Here is a 21,605-nt window from a genome sequence, read left to right as displayed (position 1 = left end):
TGAACCAACAATGAAGAGCTGTGCTTTTATTTACTTACCTTTAGCTTTAGCTTACCTCGAGGGCATCCAAGATGTAGGTGTCTTTGTTTCCACAGTAGTTTCAATTTTGATGTTTTTCGGTCAAACCGTTTGTGTCTGTCAGTCATATAATGGGGGTCTATGGTCACCACCTCAAAGAGCATGCACGAGCGGTTTGTAAAAACCGAGGTAAAAACGATATACTGTTCGTTTTCTCAACGCTCGTTTCGTGTCTTAGGCCATCAATGTGTACTTACATTTACGAGTCATTAAATCATGTTTAATTTGGACTTCTCTGTGTATACTCTTTGAGGTGGTGACCATAGACCTCCATTATATGACTGACAGACAAGAACGGTTTGACCTAAAAACATCAAAATTGAAACTACTGTGGAAACAAAGACACCTACATCTTGGATGCTCTTGAGGTAAGATAAAACATACCAAAAATTAATTTCAAAGTGAACTATCCCTTTAACAAAGATTAATAAATACTGTAACATGTGTATTGCTCATTGTTAGGTCATGTTAGTTTATACATTAACTGATGCTAACTAATGAACCTTATTGTAAAGTGTTAACGATACATTTACAGTGTGAATGCACAGTATACTGCCTTCTGTAGTTATTTTTGCAGTGAGCTATTTTCTTGTCACATGATCTAACCAGTGTTGTTATTGTTAATTAAAACTATTAAAATGGAAATAAAATAAAAAATAAAGAATAAAAAAAAATGTTGATGGACTATTTAACTTCTAGACTATTTAAATATGAATTACTGAAATTAAAACTGAAATAAAACTGAAAATAAATAAATGGAAATTGAAAATTCCATTAATAAACACTAATAGTTTATAAAAAATACTTACAACTACAATAACTAACTACTGGATCTCACTGCATTGCATGTGTAATTCAGTGCATCCAGTTATCACCTGAAAATTAACATTTGGATAAAAAAAGAAAAAGAAATAGTTTGCTGCTGATGTGATTTCCGGTTCGAGAACTTTGCATTGTGGGATACTGTATCCTACAGTGTGCTCTGGTTGGGGGTACCAAAGGTAAAATTATGAAATTATCATTGAAAAAATCTACTATGCCACTGACTGGTGCAGTTATATCCCTCAAATGTCCAGCAGGGGGAGCCAACCCCTCATTTACAGCTTCAATCTCTTTTAGCTGACTTTTTACAAGTAAGTAGCAGAAATGATCAGATTGGTACCTGTAGTTGTGGAACCAGTTGATGACGGTGTTGGTTTTGAGGTTGAGCTGGGCGGCCAGCATCTCGATGGTGTGCTGAGACGGGTACGGCTCCTGGAGATACGCTTTCCTCAGAGCCTCCTTCTCCTCCGCCGCCAGCACCACTCGAGGTTTCTTGGCTTGGCTGAACGGGCAGAGCTCCAGCGGGGTCAGACCTGGACTGATGCAGTCAGAATGAGCGCCGGGGGAATCGCTGTCTGAGCCGGGACTCAACAGACCGTATCGCCTCTTCAGATACGCTGGAAGAGAAAACAAGAGACAGACACTTTTTGTGTTAGTCTTACAATAGTTTTACAATTTCACGCAGGCTCACTATTCGGTCATGTGACGTACATCACAGAAGCGCTGCGCTGTTACACTACGTGAAATCTCAAGGCCAACAAAGAAGGAAATTAATTAGTCTGTCACAGCCTTTATATTTATATATATAAACCATACGTAAACTGTTCATAGCATGTACATAGCTTGTGATATTTTTACATTCTTGCTAAAGCACTTCTGGATGGATGCAATTGCATTTTGTTGCTTGTACTTGTGACATGACAATAAAGTTGAATTCTATTCTATTCTTATTCTATATATGTATTTATCTCATGCTGATGGTAGACACTCAAAAAATGCTGGGTTATTTTAACCCAACTTAATTTTTTTCAATTATGGACAAATTGAAAAAAAAATTATGGGTCAAATATGGACAAACCCAAACCCAAGTGTTAAAAAATTAACGCAATGGCTGAGTTTGTCCATATTTGACCCAAGGTTGGGTTAAAACAACCCAGCATTTTTTTAGAGTGTAGTCATGATGAATGTTGATAAGTTAAAGGGTTAGTTCACCCAAAAATGACCCGGTACAATAAACAAACTAAAATGAAAAATAATAGTTCACTCAAGAAATCCGTCATCATTTACTCGCCCTCGTGTCATTCCAGACCCATTAGGGTTGTTTTAACCCAATTTTGGGTCAAATATGGACAAACCCAAACGTTGGGTTAAAAATGTCATTAAAAAATGTAACCCAATGGCTGGGTTTGTAAATATTTGACCCAAAGTTGGGTTAAAACAACCCAGCAATTTTTAGTCATGATGATTGTTGATGATAAGTTAAGAAATCTCAAGGCCAACAAAGAAGGAAATGAATAGTTGAATAAAGTCGTTATTTTTGTTTGTTTTCCGCTCACAGAAAGTGTTCTCATCGCTTGATAAAGTTAAGATTGAGTCACTCGGACTATTTTAACGATGTCTTTAATAACTTTTCTGGGCCGGCTAGTTTCAATCCCTTAGAAGCCTATGGAGGAGTGATCCAGCTTTCAGATTTAATCAGAAATATCTTAATTTCATATTCCGAAAATGAATGAAAGTCTTACGGGGTAATTACTGACAGAGTTTTCATTTTGGGGTGAACTATCTCTTTAATATCTTCCGTCATTTTGCTTCTCAAGTAAATCTTGATTTAAGAATGATTAGATATTTGTAGTGGAAAATAAAGTGCACGTAATAAAAAGGATTGTGAACTGATTTAGAATGACTGAAGAACTGAATAGATGTTTGTTCTTTATTACCTTTCTTCTCCATTTTCTTGACGTCTCTGAGTTTGTCCACGTTGTGCGGGTCGTTGAGCCACAGCTGCATGCGGACGAACGGCTCTCGACCCTTCAGACTGAGCTTATGCCAGGGCTTCGGTCTGGACAGCAGATCAGACACTGAACCCTGGGTCAATCCCAGAATGCTCTCTCCAAACAGACGCTGACCTGCACAAACACATATACTGTTACTAATCTGGCCTACAGTCTTTATAATTCTCCTTAGTTGTATGTTCGACATGAATCAAAGTGTCGGTTTCAATGAATGGATGTTTTTAACTACCTGTCATGGGTGTGCTTAACGTCTCCCTGTGGTGAAATCCAGCTTTTAATGTTGTTTATACTGTATGTCTATGTGGTGCGCGCATCACAGAACAGAGTAAGGCGAGCATTTGTGCTTATAAAACTAAAACTTATTTATTCATTTATTTTTTAAATGAGCGATCGTTTCGCTAGATAAGTGGTGTCGTTTAAAGCCCTTTGAAGCTGCACTGAAACTCTCATTTGGACCTTGAACCGTTTGGACCCCATTGAAGTCCATTATATGGAGAAAATCCTGGAATGTTTTCATCAAAAACCTTAATTTCTTTTCGACTGAAGTAAGAAAGACATGGACATCTTGGATGACATGTGGGTGAGTAAATTATCAGCAAAAGTTTTTTTAAATATTGAACCGTATTGTGACCGTACTGACTCTGCGGTATGAGAACCGAACTGAGCTGGACGATGACATCATTTTCTGCAGAGCTGCTTTATAGCCAAATTGAACTCATTTAATAATTGATGATCTTTATAAAGGAACTGAATCAACACTGAAATGACTTCAGCTGAACAATTCAATTCTTTTTAAAGCTGCTTTACAGCCAAACTGAACTATGTTTGCACCATTGAATTATCATTTTCATGTTCTCACGTAAAGCTGCTTTGAAACGATCTGTATTGTATAAAATGCTATAAAAATAAAGGCAAGGATGCATTCAATTGATCAACAGTGACAGTAAAGACATTTATAATGTTACATTTATTTCTATGACATAATTCATCGAAGAATCTGGAAAAAATAGATCACAGGTTCCACAAAATTGAAAATAAAAAGAAATGTTTCCTGAGCAGTAAATCATCATATTAGAGTGATTTCTGATCATGTGACACTGAAGACTGGAGTAATGATGCTAAAAATTCAGCTTTTGATCAAAGGAATAATATATTCATATAGAAAATTAAATATTTTATAAGATTCTTGGAGAACACTTTTGAACAGTGCACCTCATCGTCTGTGTGCTAAAATGCTGTCATTCACAAAGTGTGTGTTGTGCAGTAAGTCACCCAAGTTGTTGTCCGTCAGAACTTCCTTCACTCTCTTGGTGATGGCGTACGTGTCCAGCTCCGGAGACATGGCCACCAGCTCCTGGATGCCCAGCGGTGTGTGTGTCTGCTGGGGGACGCTCACACACGGGCTGCTCTTCCCTCCGTGAGGATCCACACGCTGAGGCTGCTGGTTCTCCTTACTGCTCTCCAGCGCCAGACTCACGGGCTCCAGGCTCATGTTGGGCTGACCGTCTTCAGGACTCAGAGGAGGGGACGGGGACGAGCGGGTCGTCACGGGGCTCTTATCTGAGAAGCAACAGACAAAGTTCATATTAGTGTTTCAAACTTATAAATAAGTCCGATAGAATAGATTGTATGGATATTTGGCGTGCTGTCTGAGGGAGGGCTGCGGGCTCGTATTTGACCCGAACCCAGAGCACCCCAAACGGAGGGATGCTAAAAACTGTCGACTGAGTGCCTGTTTATTAATATTAATACTTGTGTAATGTATATTTATTGTCTGTCATAGCCTTTATATTTATATATATATATATAAACCATACGTATAAACTGTTCATAGCATGTACATAGCTTGTAATATATTCACATAGCATGCTAAAGCACTTCTGGATGGATGCAACTGCATTTTGTTGCTTGTACTTGTGACATGACGATAAAGTTGAATTCTATTCTATTCTAATTCTATATATGTATTTATCTCATGCTGATGGGAGACACTCAAAAAATGCTGGGTTATTTTAACCCAACTTTGGGTCAAATATGGACAAACATAAACCCAAGTGTTGGGTTAAAAATGTAATAAAAAAAAATTAAATTTAATGATTGTTGATAAGTTAAATGGTTAGTTCACCCAAAAATGACCCGGTACAATAAACAATATTATGTAATGGTAGTTTAAAATGAAAAATGATAGATCACTTAAGAAATCCGCCATCATTTACTCGCCCTCGTGTCATTCCAGACCCATTAGACTTTCAATGCTGGGTTGTTTTAACCCAATTTTGGGTCAAATATGGACAAACCCAAACGTTGGGTTAAAAATGTCATTAAAAAATGTAACCCAATGACTGGGTTTGTCCATATTTGACCCAAAGTTGGGTTAAAACAACCCAGCAATTTTTAGTCATGATGATTGTTGATGATAAGTTAAATGGTTCGTTCACCCAAAAATGATAAAAAATTGAAAAATGATACGGTACAATACACACTATAATATAATGGTAGTTTAAAATGTAAAAAGATAGTTCACTCAAGAAATCCGCCATCATTTACTCGCCCTCGTGTCATTCCAGACCCATAAGACTTTTGATGCTGGGAATTTTGGGTCAAATATATGACAAACCCAAACATAAAAATGTAATTTAAAAAATTTGGGTTTGTCCATATTTGACCCAAAATTGGGGTGAAAAAACACAGCATTTTTTAGAGTGGCAGATATTTTTAACGAAATTTGAGAGATTTCTATCCCTCCATTGACAGTCAAGAGATGATAAAATGAATCCATATTTCGTCCAAGTCTTCTGAAAAGATATGATCACATATGACTCACTATTTGATGAACATTCAATTAATGCCTTTATTCACATATGAACATTGATCATGAGAGTAGTTGATATCCCTTTAAACTTCCCCACTGTCGAAGCCCTCACTGGCGGTGTGTTGTGTTGTGTTGTGTGTGTGTGTGCGCAGGACTGACCCTGGTTGAGGCTGTGGTTGGGCAGCTGGTTGAGTCCGTGACCCAGCTGATCCAGCAGCCAGAGCTGCATGCGTATGAACGGCTCGCGTCCCTTCTGAGTGAGTTTGCTCCAGGGTTTAGGCCTGGATAACATGTCACTCACACTGCCCTGAGACAAACCCAACACCTGCGAGACACACACAGGCTGACACGTTCAAAATAAGTCTGAAGTAATGTCATGCATGGACACAAACCTCATCAACTATCCTAGTGACCACTAGATGGCAGCAAAAGACAAGCACTAGCAGACTGCAGGTCATTACCACACTCAAAAGTTTGGGGTCAGTAAGATTTGTTTTTAAAGAAATACTTTTATTCAGAATAGATGCAATGATCAAAAGTGACAGTAAAGACATGTATAATGTTACAAAAGATTTTTATTTCAAATAAATGCTGTTCTTTTTCCAATTAAATTATATTCAAATCGAAAAACATTATGAACTGTTTTTACTGTTTTTTTTTTTTTAATAAATGCAGCCTTGGTGAGCAGAAGAGACTCTTTAAAAAACATTGAATCTTACTGACCTTAAACTTTTCAACAGCAGTGTATAAAGGGCACTTGAGTTTGAAATAATAAAATTATAGATCTAGAGTTTAAAATGAAGATAAAGTACGAAATGAAAACAAAAAAAAAAAGGATTATAAAAAAAAACTATTCTAAATGCAATATTTGTATTATTTTGAATGGATTGATGTACGAGACATTACAATTGCATCCAAACCCGGTTAGAAATATCTTCTTCTTCAAAAAATAACAAATAAAATAACCGCAAGGCAAGCACTGTGGTCTCATTTCTTCTTTTAAACAATATGCACAGATTAATCATTCACAATAAGACCAGAAACCTGTATTAAGAAAGTAAAGTTTTTTGATTTCATATGACAAAAAAATCTGAACTTAAAGGGATAGTTCACTTTGAAATTAATTTTTGGTATGTTTTATCTTACCTCAAGGGCATCCAAGATGTAGGTGTCTTTGTTTCCGCAGTAGTTTCAATTTTGATATTTTTAGGTCAAACCGTTCGTGTCTGTCAGTCATATAATGGAGGTCTATGGTCACCACCTCAAAGAGCATGCACAGAGAAGTCCAAATTAAACATGACTCGTAAATGTAAGTACACATTGATGGCCTGAGACACGAAACGAGCGGTTTGTGTGAGAAAACGAACAGTATTTATATCGTTTTTACCTCTGCAGCCACAGCCACGAAGAGCCCGCGCCCTCAGATCAATGCGACTAAAAAATACTGTTCGTTTTCTCACACAAACCGCTCGTTTCGTGTCTTTGGCCATCAATGTGTACTTACATTTACAAGTCATTAAATCATGTTTAATTTGGACTTCTCTGTGCATGCTCTTTGAGGTGGTGACCATAGGCCTCCATTATATGACTGACAGACAAGAACGGTTTGACCTAAAAATGTCAAAATTGAAACTACTGCGAAAACAAAGACACCTACATCTTGGATGCCCTTGAGGTAAGCTAAAACATACCAAAAATTAATTTCAAAGTGAACTATCCCTTTAAAGAGGAGAATTAGATATGAATGTTTAGATGTGTGTCTAAAAAAAATTATGTTTTTTCCCGGACACAGAAACAATCCCACCTTCTCTCCGAAGATCCTCTGGCAGATCCCGTTCTTGGCCAGCTTCTCCTTCACCTGCCGGGTCAGCTCCAGGGTGTCCACCTCTCGGTACATGTACATCTCGTACTGCTCGGGGGTCAGCGGCGGGACGGTGGGCTTCAGGGTTCGAGGGATGTACGAGGGGAAGTACGACACCCGTCCCGCTCCACAGGGCGTCTCACCGCCGACCGACACGTCCGGCTCCACTTTAATCTCCACCTGCCGACCCGACACGGGCTCGTCCTCCGGCGCGGACGCTTCCTCGCCGTTCGCGGGACAGTCTCCGTTCTCCATCCGAGGCCAGGGACGAGGCATTGATGTGGACGAAGAGGAGGAGAGCGAGGGAGAGACGGAGGTGAAAGGGTGAGAGGCGCCGCTCATTCCCATCACCACAGCGCTGCGCTCCACGGACCAGTGCTGGTCGAAATACGAGCCGGCTTCACCGATCTCAGACTTGACTTTCCGGATGATGTTTTGGACGAAGGCGGCGGGTGACAGGACGCTGAGAGGCGTCTGAGGGCTGCCGGCGGGATTGGACACGCACACCGGCACTGACACGCCCTCTTCTTGTTTGATGAAGGGCGACGTGGGGGGCGGCTGAGGTTTGGCGGGATCCTGCGGGACGAGACGTTCGCTGCTGGACCCCCGACCGCACACCTCCATCTCCAGCAGGGCCTGTTGCTGCGCCTGCATCTCCCGACGGGCCTGCTCCAGGATGCTCTTGATGGTTTCGTCAGAACTGCTGCTTCCTCCAGAGCTGTTCCGGCCCGACGAACAGCCCAGAGACGACTTACACTCGCCTGTGTAACACCGGAGGACGAGAACACATGCATTACAGGCCAAACATGGGCTATTTAAAACACAAGAAACTAGCACTAGAACAATAATTATGATTTATTAAAATACACAATAATATTAGTTTTATTTTATTTTATTATTATTTAAAATATATATATATATATATATATATATATGTAATACATAATAATATATTTATACAATACATTGTATATTATATATCTAATATAATGTATTAAAATAATTGTAAAATATCTAATTATAATAAAAACATGAATCTAAATATAATAGTAATTATTATTATTTACTTTAATATTTAAAACAGCAAGAAAAAAAGGAAACAGCCACTAGCACTAGAACGTGAATGGGATTTATTAAAATACATGATATTATTATTTTTATTTTATTATATAATTATAATTAAATATAAATTATAATTAAAATATATATGTAATATTTAATGCTAATATATTTAATAAATAATAATATTATAAAATACAATGTATATTATATGTCTAACCTATCATCAGGGAACATATTTCTAAATCAATTTTTTTAAATTACATTTTATTTATAAAAAAATTTGTTTGTACACTGTATAAATATATTGTTGGTTTAACTTAAAAAAATAAGTAACCTGGTTGCCTTAAAATTTTAAATTCACTGAAATGGAAAAATTGAGTTAATACAATGAAGGAGATTAATTTTATCACAGGAAACTCAAAATATGATGTAATCTGAACTGCATAAATTATCTAAGAAAAAAATGTTGTGATTACAAATCATGAAAACATTTTTTTACACCTCACTGTTATAGTTAGGCTTAAAAATATGTAAGCATATGTTTATGATTAAATTTTTTCTTCTAATTATATTTATGACAAAAAAAATTTAATCTGGATATTTTCTCTAGAGAGACAATTTTAAAGTAAATGTATCTTATTTTTTTGTAATTCTGAATTATGAGTACACTAAAAAAATATTGTTGGTTTAACTTAAAAAATTAAGTAACCTGGTTGCCTAAAAACTTTAAGTTCATAGAAATGGAACAATTGAGTTAATACAACGAAGGAGATAATATAACAAAATACTATGTTGTATGAATGAACTACATAAATTTGATTTGAAGTTGATTTGACAAAAGAAAAAATGTTGTGATTACAAATTACAGTGCAGATGATTCCAACAAACACACACACACATCAGGCATCCCGTTATGCAAAATAATCATTTCCGTGCTGCCGTGTGTTATTGTGTGCGCTTCATAAACTGCCTGTGGATTTGGTGTCTCTGAACACACCTCTTTGTGACTGGATCTCCTTCTTGGCCTGCTCTAGAATATTCTTGATGGCATCATCTGACCCAGTTTCAGGAGTTCGGATGCGAGGAGTGATGCTCCCTGCCGGAGAGAGAGAGAGAGAGGTGAGTGGGCCGGCTGATCAGAGAGCAGATCCAAAGCCTTGCGTTTGATTGCCAGATCAATGGCCGCCTTTGAGAAGCTGGCATCAAGTGAGGGTGCGCTAACATGTGAAAGCTTTACTTTCAAAAGTGAGGAAGAAAACAGCGCTGTGAGAGCATCACAACAAACACAGTGCGGAAGTTGTGCACAAATACAGTGATGTACAGGAAACTGGACTGGTTCTCTCCGGGGGTCTGGAACGGTTCTGTGGGGTTGAGGATGAGACAGATGGGCTTGTGGGATCGGTCAAAGACTCAGTTCACAACACATTCATCTTCCATAATGGGGGATCACATTAGAAGGACACAGCAGGTGGAGAATATTAGTTGTGATCTCTCTTGAAACTTGTCAAGAACATTTCAGGATCATAATCACCTAAAATCGAAAGAATTTTCCTTTTATATACACACACTAGGGATGTGCATCTCTATGTCTGAGGCGCATCTCGATACGATACATTAGATGCATATAAGCAGCTGATGCGATGCGGTGTGATCCGATTGCGACTCGATGTAATATACGATGCAATGCAGAAAAATATGATGCTATGCAGTTCAATATGGTACGGATAGTTAACTTTTTTTTTATTTTATTCAGACATACAGCAAATTATAAAGTAGCTTAAGTGCCATCTGACTTTGTTAACGCATCAAATACCAACAGAAATCAAAACCTGACAACCTCTGCTAGAAATCTTATAACGGGCCGTGTTTGGCCATGTCTGTTCCAACAGGACAGTGATCCACAAACAAACATCAAAATCTAAACACAAATGGGTCACCGAGGACAAAAGCCGTCCCAGTCCCTGACCTGAACCCTGTAGAAGAAGAGCTGCTGAACTGAGGAGGAGAAGCGCCGACATGGATCTGGGAATCTGCAGGATCTGGAGTCTGTATGGAGGAACGGTCTCTGATCTCTGATCAGTTGTTCTCCAAACTCATCAGGCATTAAAGGAGGTTGCAAAAAGTATTTAATAAAATGGGGGAAAATAATTGTAGCCAATGTGTTTTGGAGGAAAAATATTTCATAATGTGACTTTCTATTGTTTTACATCAATAAAAGGTTTGATTTTTGCATTTTTGTAAATTTTTTGTAATATGAAAAGTATAAACAATGCAGATTTATTTTATAATAATTCTGACCAGCACTGTATATTTAAAAAAAATAAAAATAATAATAAAAAAATGTATACATATATATATATATATATATATATATAAAAATAATATATATTCTATAATATATAGAATATTCTATAATATATATTATATATATATATATATATATATATATATATGAAGAGTTCAGATGCAAAAGCCTCTAAGTGCCATTTGAAATTTTCTTCTTTAATGATCATTTTTATCAAGCTTGTATATTTAAGTTCAGTGATTTCACTTAAATGGCAATGATAATTACCTATTAATTGTTATTTAAGTGAAATTACTGAACTTAAATATACAAGTTTGACAAAAATCATCATAAAGAAGAAAATTTCAAATGGCACTTAGAGGCTTTTGCATCTGAACTCTTCATATATATATATATATCACACACACTAAAAATGCTGGGTTGTTTTAACCCCTTTGGGTTAAAACAACCCAGCATTTTAGTGTCTATATATATATATATATATATATATATAGGTTGGTATAGCTAATGTGTTTGTGATGTAATAATTGATGTGATTGTCATGTAATGTCATTAAGGTGACCGTCACTGTAATGAGTGTTGCAGCTTCTCTCACCTCGCTGGCGGACCTGGATGGTGCGTAACGCCAGGATGTTCTGCTCATCTGACAGGAACTGCTTCATCTTGATGAAAGGCTCTTTGCCCTTGACGGTGAGTTTTCTCCAGGGTTTGGGACGAGCCAGGATCTCGCTGACCGAGCCCTGTGAGAGGCCCAGCACGTAGTGACCGAACACACGCTGACCGATGTTGTGTTTCAGTAACTGCTCTTTGACCTGAAAAGCGATTTCTGCAGTGTCCACCTGGTCGTCGTCTCCTCCCCCTGAGCTCCCGCTCTCCGATTGGTCGCTTGGCATGCCCGTCTCCATTGCGACTGGCATGGAGGCGTTCTGATTGGCTGACATGAGGGCCGCTTTAGCCGCGTAGAGGGCGGTGGGGAACGCCATGATGGAGGAGCCGTCTTTCTTGAAGAGGGGAGACAGGAGCTGCTTCTGCAGGAGATGATCTCCGGGATGTTTCTCGCCTGAGAAGGGTGACACTGAGAAGGGGCGGGGCAGTTCCTGGGTGGAGGAGGACGTGTCAGTGTTGGGCGGGCCTGGGCTGGAGGAAGTGCGCCCATTTATGGGCAGTGTTCCTGGAGGAGAGGAATACGACCCCGCCGGGCGACTCACGTTCTTGCTGGAGTCCTCAGAATGACCCTCATCTTAAACAGAGAGAGAAGACGCATGTTGATTTGGTAAAACTGAAAATCTGACTGGGTGAGCCATTTAAAGACAACTACTCAATAAATAAATAAAGTACTAAATATAAATAATTATTAATTATTTTATTTAATGATTGTATTTTATTAGAATACAGTTATTTAATAACAATTATAAAAAATAAACAAAATATATACAATTACTATATATATAAATTCAATAATAGCCATTGACATATACATATATAAAAGCCATTTAAACAGTTAAAAAATACTTTCAATCATTTTAATTAAATCACTAATTTTAATTGATGATTAAATATTAACAAACATATATAAATCATATATACACATTATTAGTAATGATTTAATTTAATAACAAAAAAATAAATTTAAAATTCAATAAAAGCCATTTATACAGTTTAAAATATTTTAAAAATATTTTTACTATTTCATTTTAATTTAATCACTAATTTTAATCGGTGATTAAATATTAACAAACATATTTAAATCATATATACACATTATTAGTAATGAATTAATTTAATAACAAACAATTACATTTAAAATTAAAATTCATTTATACAGTTAAAAATATTAAAAAATATTTGTACTATTTCAATTTAATTTAATCACTAATTTTAATTGACGTTTAATTAAAGATTAACAAACATATATAAATCATATATACACATTATTAGTAAATATTTCATTTAATAACAAAGTTAATAAATAAAAACACAAACAATATATATAGAATGATACAATTTAGCTAACATATTTTACCACATAAAATGTCTAGCTGTATTTTATTTTAGTATCACTCAGATACTATTATATAGAGTATCAGTATATATATATATATATATATATATATAAAATATTTTGAACTATTAACCACTTTTATTGTAATTTTAGTAAAAAGAAATGGTCATTTTGTTGTGCGTGTTTGTCTTTTTTTATTAGGCTAGTTATATTTTTAAAAAAAATATATAAAGTTATAGTTATATAAATATATATATAGTTATAAAATTATATAAAGTGCATATATTTTTTTTTCAGTAGATCAAGTTAAACTAAATGAAAATGAGAAATGTTGCTTTGATAACCAGCTAAAATAAAATATTGTTTATAAAATAAATTCAATAATATTTTATTTCATTTCAGTTCAAATTTATTTAATTAACAAAAATATATATATATTTCTAATTGTTTTAGTTTTAGTTAACTATAATAACCCTTCTACGAGGTACTTTAAAATAGAATGGAAGAGTTTAGTGGCGCGTCCGTGTGCGGAAACAGACTCACCGCTGTTGTGTGAAACTCGGACTTTATCCACAAGAAATTTGTGAGAGGGGAGAAAGGCTTCTTTGTCCAGCAGCAGTGCCTCAGTGGTTTTGGCCGATTCCTACACACACACACACAGGCAGTTAAACTCTCATGATCAATGCAGATCTACATTATGGATGATGCTAGCGAGGCGTTTACACACAGATCACTGTGGCGTTTCCTCATTGACAAGGATGAGTTTATTTGTCCTTTAGTCGAGAGGGTCCGTAACCTTACGTCAATAAAATGCAAAGCTGTTAAAAATCCTAAAGCTCTTTGCAGGAATAACACTTGTTTCACTCACCTGGGATGAACTTCCATTGGCTGATGCCAGTTTCATGGCTTTCAGGATGCTGCAGGACACACAACCACACGTTAACATCATCGTCCTGATGCATCATCGCTATATCTGTGTTCCTGGGAAGCTCACCTGAGTTCTGTTTTGATCTCTTCATAATCCATCTGGGACTGTAGTTTGGCCTCCAGGGTCTACAGACACATCACGATGTTAATTATGGGTCATTGTTAAATCAATACAGTCATGAGAGAAGCTGAAAGAACCAATATGTTGTAGTCTGATCTGTCTGGTTTCTTGTAAAATGTATAAGAAAGAAACACACATTGATTTAAAATTGCATGAAACTGCTAAATTTTGCATCATCTTTTATGTTCACAGAGACTGCATTTATTTGATACATCATTGCGATTTCAAAAAACTGTTTTTTTTTTTTAAATATAATGTATTCCTGAATTTTCAGCATCATTACTGCAGTCTTCAGTGTCACATGATCCTTCATCTCTGATTATTATTGATCATTTCTGATAGTTTGTGGAAACTGATGCACTATATTTTTTAGGATTCCTTAATTGAAATTTAAATATTTTGTAACATTATAAATGTCTTTTTTGTCACTTTTGATGCTTAATGAATGTTAATTTCTTTTAAAAAAAAAAAGTTTGAATGGCAGTTTACAGAAAGTTTGTTTATTTACACAATTTGTGCACTATTTTACACACGTAATGAATCTCTGGACTTTTAGATGTAATGTAAACTGCCTTAGATAAAAGTACTGTAAATGAAGCTGAGAATACTATATGTGACTGAAATCTGAAATCAAACTTAAATCATAATCAAATTAGCCAAAAACATTTAATAAACAACATGCAAGAGGTGGAAAATATTAATGAAGGAAATGCAACTTTAAAACAAGACAAACTGCAACAGTGGTTAACGAGTTACATAGAAACAATTAAAGGAGTAGTTCACTTTTTAAAAAAAAACTTTTGCTGATAATTTACTCACCCTCATGTCATCCAAGATGTCTTTCTTTCTTCTGTCGAAAAGAAATTAATGTTTTTGATGAAAACATTCCAGGATTTTTCTCCATATAATGGACTTCAATGGGGTCCAAATGGTTCAAGGTCCAAATGAAAGTTTCAGTGCTTTAAACGACACCAGACGATGAATAAGGGTCTTATCTAGTGAAACAAGGGGTCATTTCAAAAATAAAGTAACGTTCGAACTCTCAAAATGAGAGTTCGAACTCAATTCATTTCGTTCTTTGAATCAACCAAATGAATCGAAACAAGATTTGTTCATTTTGATGAACGAGTTTGAACAGGAGAGTCACGAACGTGCATCACAGAACAGAGCAAGGCGAGCATTTGAGCTTATAAAACTTAAACTTTTTTATTTATTTTTGAAATGAGCGATCGTTTCGCTTGATAAGACCCTTATTCATCGTCTGGAATGATTTAAAGCCCTTTGAACAGTTTGCAGTTTGCACTGAAACTCTCATTTGGACCTTGAACCGTTTGGACCCCATTGAAGTCCATTATATGGAGAAAAATCCTGGAACGTTTTCATCAAAAACCTTAATTTCTTTTTGACCGAAGAAAGAAAGACATGGACATCTTGGAAATAAATTATCAGCAAAAGTTTTTTCAAAAGTCAACTACTCCTTTAAGCTGCTGGTAAAAGTATACTTTTAAACTATAATATACTGACCTCATATGAATGAAGTTTGATTTGCTCTCACCTCTATAACTTCTGACTTATAGGCCAGCTGCCGCTCCAGCTCTGCTATCTGATTGGCCGACGAGTCCTGGACTTCCTGTAAGGTGAACTGGAGTCTCTGGACGTTCTCGAGCAGTCTGAGGATCTCTCTGTCCTTGGAGAACAGCACCACCTCCAGCCGTGACAGCGAGCCCTCGTCTCGCTCCTCACGCTCCCTCTCCTGAGACCACCAATGAAAGGAGGAGATCAGGGGGACATGAAACTCTCTTTTCAACTTCAAAATACCATCCCGCTCTCTGGCTTCCTGTAATCACGACGCCTCAAAGAGCCACTAATGAGGTTCCAGTGGTGTGGGAGCAAGTGATTATTTCCCTGCACTTCTGATTGGACATGTTAAGGTAGCAATTTGTGGCGTCCGGCTTTCATCTAAAAGCGAGACTCGGTCTTTACCTCGTTGGGTCGGTCTTCTGACGGGCCGGTCCCTTTAGAAGTGCTCTGAGTGCCGGCGAGCTTCTCCCTCAGCCTCTCCACCTCCCTCTGGGCCAAATCTGCTCTCTGACATCAAACACACAAGTTTGCACAACTTTAGAGGAGCTGAACATCCAGCTTGTGTGTACCGTAACGCCAAGAAGTTTTCAGACACTTGTATCACACTTAAAGGAGTAGTTCACTTTGAAAAAAAACTTTTGCTGATAATTTACTCGCCCCCATGTCATCCAAGATGTCCATGTCTTTCTTTCTTCAGTCGAAATGAAATTAAGGTTTTTGATGAAAACATTCCAGGATTTTTCTCCATATAATGGACTTCAATGGGAACCAAACGGTTCAAGGTCCAAAAGACAGTTTCAGTGCAAACTGCAAACTGTCCAAAAGGCTTTAAACGATTCCAGACGATGAATAAGGGTCTTATCAAGCGAAACGTTCGCTCGTTTAAAAAAAAACAACAACAAAGTTTAAGTTTTATAAGCTCAAATGCTCATCTTGCTCTGTTTTGTGATGCGTTCGTGACTCTCCTGTTCGAACTCGTTCATCAAAATGAACAAATCTTTTTTCGTGTCATTTGGTTCATTTAGCGAACAAAATGAACGAGTTGATGGGAAAAGATTTGTTCATTTTGATGAACGAGTTTGAACAGGAGAGTCACGAACGCGCATCACAGAACAGAGCAAGGCGAGCATTTGAGCTTATAAAACTTAAACTTTGTTATTTTTTTTAAATGAGTGATCGTTTCGCTAGATAAGACCCTTATTCATCGTCTTGTGTCGTTTAAAGCCCTTTGAAGCTGCACTGAAACTCTCATTTGGACCTTGAACCGTTTGGTTCCCATTGAAGTCCATTATATGGAGAAAAATCCTGGAATGTTTTCATCAAAAACCTTAATTTCTTTTCGACTGAGGAAAGAAAGACGTGGACATCTTGGATGACATGAGGGTGAGTAAAGTTTTTTTTTAAAGTGAACTACTCCTTTAACGCTGTAAAGTTTGAAATTATAGTCAGAAAAAATTAACCAAACAGTTTAATTGAAACTGTGATACTCCAATTTCTAAGGTTTCTAATTTAAAACTTTAACGATAAAAACTGACGATGTCCGTGGTGGTTACACGAGGTAAAAACGATATAAATACTGTTCGTTTTCTCACACAAACCGCTCGTTTCGTGTCTTAGGCCATCAATGTGTACTTACATTTACGAGTCATTAAATCATGTTTAATAAGGTGGTGACCATAGACCTGCATTATATGACTGACAGACAAGAACGGTTTGACCTAAAAATATCAAAATTGAAACTACTGCGGAAACAAAGACACCTACATCTTGGATGCCCTCGAGGTAAGATAAAACATACCAAAAATTAATTTCAAAGTGAACTATCCCTTTAAAACTACAGAGCTTTGATCATGAAACATTTGATCTTAGTAAATATCATCTTGCTAAGACTATATTATTGCGATTTGACAGCTGATATTAATATCATATATGCAAGTAGTCTGCTATACTGTTATAAAGATCTCACTGATTTACATTACAAGTATCAGAATTTCATCTGCACCAAATTCAATTGCATATTTTTGCACAGTTTGAGCCTCTGATTAAAATCTGAGCTCCATATCCTCACTATATGGGTCTAATAAACAGTTGGATCATTATTGTCAGGCTTTACAGGGTCAACGTGGTTTAATAATTGTGATAATATACTACCCTACTTTTCCATCTTACATTATGGCAACACAAAAACGATAAAAGCCACAGATAAAGCATCTAACGAAGCATCAATGCTAAAAAAAAAAGCTTCATGTCTTTTTAAATAAGATGAATTTCCCAAACACATCCATTTCACTTTAAGACCAAAATCACTTGAACGAGAATCATAATTATGACTTCCCAACTCGGAGCTTCCCATGAGGAAGCAGTTCCCAGAAAAGCTCCCGCAGCATTTCAGCACAGATGACACTTGCTTTGATAGTTTATTTCTAACACAACGACATTCACGCGTTTATAACTCTAGTGTCAATACTGTCTCGATTTGCACTGTTTGCAAACTGACTTAAAACGTGTCTTTCTTGAACATAAATGATGCTCACTTTGATATCTTGCATTCAATGATTTTCAGACACTTTTATGTCTTCTTTTCACTCAATGTAAACGCAGACTGTTGTTTAGTAAAATACCGAGCAATCAATACAAATCAGGGCCAAACATTCGCAGAGATCCATCATCAAATGAACAATCAGGCCGGACGGAACGAGAACGCCCTCGAAAGCCCAATCAGACGAGCCTCGCAGGAGCAGAGAAACATCCGCAGGTGAAACGGCGAGTCTGCTCCGTTCTGCTGAGGTGCGCGTTTACTTGCAGGCACTTTCTTCTCAAACTGTTTACCTGCTCTGTCACACTCGGCCTGCTAATTAATGACTCATTTTCGAATCATTTATCTAAGAGCTGCTGGCAAAGGGAGAAAAAGCAAATCACAGTGGAAAAAAAGGAAGCAATCAGCGCAATGAAGTAACTAACAGCCCTCCTCGTTCGCCACATCTCTCTCTCTCCTGTCCTCCGCCGCCCGCACGGCATCATGGGAAAGAGTGGTGGGTAATCACGGGTCTGCGAGAGCGAGGGCGAGGAGGGTGGTGGGGGAGGAAGAGGGTCTAATTAAACTCAAAGCTTGATTAGGAAGGTGATTATCTTCACGACGACGGCGTCTCAATCAGAGGCTGAGAGGAGGGCACACACTCACCTGGTTGGCCTTCTCCAGGTTCACCATTAGAGCTCCCATCTCCTCCACTCTGGAAGACACAAAACACACGTTAAACATCCAACCTCCATCACACATCCCACTGAAGTGATGACAAGCGGTTCACTGAGTACCGGCCACCAACGGGAGGGAGTTATTTGGACATTTTTTGCCAAGCTACACGTTACACATAAAGGAATTAAAAAACATAGTAACTAAAAATCACAAAGATAGACTTTGATTATGGCTTAGATACAGTAGTCCGACTTCAGATAGACACCGTTGCACAAAGCGCTTAAAGGAGTAGTTCACTTTTAAACAACTTTTGCTGATAATTTACTCGCCCCCGTGTCATCCAAGATGTCCATGTCTTTCTTTCCTCAGTCGAAAAGAAATTAAGGTTTTTGATGAAAACATTCCAGCATTTTTCTCCATATAATGGACTTCAATGGGGTCCAAACGGTTCATGGTCCAAAAGAGTTTAAGTTCAAAATGCAAACTGTTCAAAGGGTTTTAAACGATTCCAGACGATGAATAAGGGTCTTATCAAGCGAAATGATCGCTCATAAAAAAAAAAAGTTTAAGTTTTATAAGCTCAAATGCTCGCATTGCTCTGTTCTGTGATGCGCGTTCGTGACTCTCCTGTTCGAACTCGTTCATCAAAATGAACAAATCTTTTTTCGAGTCATTTGGTTCATTCAACGAACGAAATGAACGAGTTGACTCTAGAAAAGATTTGTTCATTTTGATGAACGAGTTCGAACAGGAGAGTCACGAACGCGCATCACAGAACAGAGCAAGGCGAGCATTTGTGCTTATAAAACTTAAACTTTGTTATTTTTTTTTTTAAATGAGTGATCGTTTCGCTTGATAAGACCCTTATTCATCGTCTGGAATTGTTTAAAGCCCTTTGAACAGTTCGGTCTTTTTGACCTTGAACTGTTTGGACCCCATTGAAGTCCATTATATGGAGAAAAATGCTGGAATGTTTTCATCAAAAACCTTAATTTCTTTTCGACTGAAAAAAGAAAGACATGGACATCTTGGATGACATGGGGGCGAGTAAATTATCAGCAAAAGTTTTTTTTTTAAAGTGAACTACTCCTTTAAGTCTCTGACTATTTTAAGTAGGACTACACTGCAATGCATTCTGGGTAAAATTAGACATTTTTCAAAACAAAAAAACATCGAGTAAGCGCATTCATCCGCTCAGTGCAGTTTACCTCAGCAGAAAATATGTGTTTGTTGGAGGAGTATAACAGTTTACAAGGACATTTTACTTGGGAAATTTAGCAGAGAATGTAGTAACAAGAAGAAATGTTTAATTTGTAAAGAGCCATTTTCCCTTTTCTTTCGGCTGTTTGTACAGTTAACTGATTGTCACTGTGGGTCGCAATTATTTGTCATAAATTTTGAAAATGTAAAAAAAAAATTGTCATAATTATTGCATTAATACTAATTATAATTTTTTTTTTTTAAATTTTCTCAAAACACCAAAAAAGAAAAGAAAAAATATTATAAAAAACGAGTAAAAAAAAAAAAAAAAATCATGATTTTTTTTTTTTTTTAAATATGAATCCCGCCCTTCGGGTCCATTTGGACCCGAACACCCCGAGTGTGACTCTGAAACGAACAACCTCAGAGGGTTAACCCAGTTCATTAAGATAAAGAGTCATCAGACTGATTCAAACTGGAAACTTTTAGAGTTTATTTGAGTGATTCATTAAAAAACCCGCATTAGAAGAGTAAATTCTGCACTGGTTACGATGCAAGCGAAGGAAACTCACTGGATATCGGAAAACACTGATGTTGGATATATATAAATACATTGCCATGTAAATCACACAGCAGCCACTACAGTATTTACACTGGGGTCCACAAGAATCTGCCTAAAAAGGGTCCTTGTGCTGCACTCCAGAGAATAAACCCACAAATAGAAGAAATAAGTTCAAAAGTTCTTAAGGGAGACACCGAAGTCACTAAAATGCGAGGTTTGCTGTCATTAGAGTCGAGTGAGTCATGGTGTGTTCGGCATCATCGTATCCCAACATGCCCACACACACGCGTGCGCTCGGCACAATCAGAGAGCTCTCATTTGAATAGCGTCTCGGGGAGATTATTCATAAGGTTTGTTTGAAGTTCAACGGTTTCCTCTCAGCCATCAGGGAGTTGATTTTCAAAAGGTGGAGAGGCAGCGGAATAAAGAGAAGTGAAAGATTGATTAAACATGCGAGTCTCTGAGGTTGCGCTAAACAAAGATACCTTCTCAATTAGACGAGATTCGCTTTAAGAGCACAATCAGAGAAATTTAGTCTGAAGAGAGGGCCGTTCAGTGCGCTCGCGAGCCGCGCGGGCCTCGAGTTTCTCAGCCGGTCTAAGTCAAGATCGCTAATGCAGTCGTGCATCAGCGTTGTCAGCTGAACAGAAACTGAAATATCCTTTTGATATGAACTAAACAAAGCCCAGAGGAAACGCACCAGATTTATTTCAGGTTTAATATGAACGTGCAAATATATTAAAGGACAGGGTTTAAAGAGTTTGTTCACCCAAAAAGGAAAATGATGTCATTAATGACTCGCCCTCATGTCCGTCAGACCGTTCATCTTCAGAACACAGTTTAAGATATTTTAGATTTAGTCCGAGAGTTTTCTGTCCCTCCATTGAAAATGTGTGTACGGTATACTGTCCTTGTCCAGAAAGCAGAGCCCGTCTAATGGAGAGCCTTGGCACTTCCTATTAGCCCTGTTGTGTATCATCTTGGTTGCAGTTCCATTAGAATTCCACTGGAGGTGATCACGGGGCGAGTGCAGAATGAATGACAGTCTATGGGGCTAAATGGCTAAA

General features: G+C 37.3%; 1 protein-coding gene across 2 annotated transcripts in view; it reads right to left on the bottom strand.

Moving 5' to 3' along the window:
• The window catches only part of cux2b (cut like homeobox 2b), a 185,762-nt gene that overhangs the window by 2,096 nt on the left and 162,061 nt on the right, over positions 1-21,605 (bottom strand). For both annotated transcript variants that reach the window (XM_089119879.1, XM_089119878.1), the window contains exons 9-21: positions 18,765-18,813; positions 15,986-16,090; positions 15,558-15,755; positions 13,949-14,007; positions 13,823-13,871; positions 13,498-13,597; positions 11,548-12,192; positions 9,645-9,743; positions 7,529-8,346; positions 5,884-6,049; positions 4,185-4,472; positions 2,838-3,026; positions 1,241-1,517 (exon numbers count right to left, since the gene is read on the bottom strand). In XM_089119879.1, the coding sequence (XP_088976005.1) occupies positions 1,241-1,517; positions 2,838-3,026; positions 4,185-4,472; positions 5,884-6,049; positions 7,529-8,346; positions 9,645-9,743; positions 11,548-12,192; positions 13,498-13,597; positions 13,823-13,871; positions 13,949-14,007; positions 15,558-15,755; positions 15,986-16,090; positions 18,765-18,813 (3,042 nt within the window). The remainder of the gene's footprint in view (positions 1-1,240; positions 1,518-2,837; positions 3,027-4,184; positions 4,473-5,883; positions 6,050-7,528; positions 8,347-9,644; positions 9,744-11,547; positions 12,193-13,497; positions 13,598-13,822; positions 13,872-13,948; positions 14,008-15,557; positions 15,756-15,985; positions 16,091-18,764; positions 18,814-21,605) is intronic.

This window comes from Pimephales promelas, chromosome 14, assembly GCF_988280905.1.
Source record: "Pimephales promelas chromosome 14, fPimPro1.hap1.1, whole genome shotgun sequence".
In the NCBI taxonomy this organism is placed as follows: Eukaryota; Metazoa; Chordata; class Actinopteri; order Cypriniformes; family Leuciscidae; genus Pimephales; species Pimephales promelas.
This window is presented reverse-complemented; position numbering and strand designations above follow the sequence as displayed.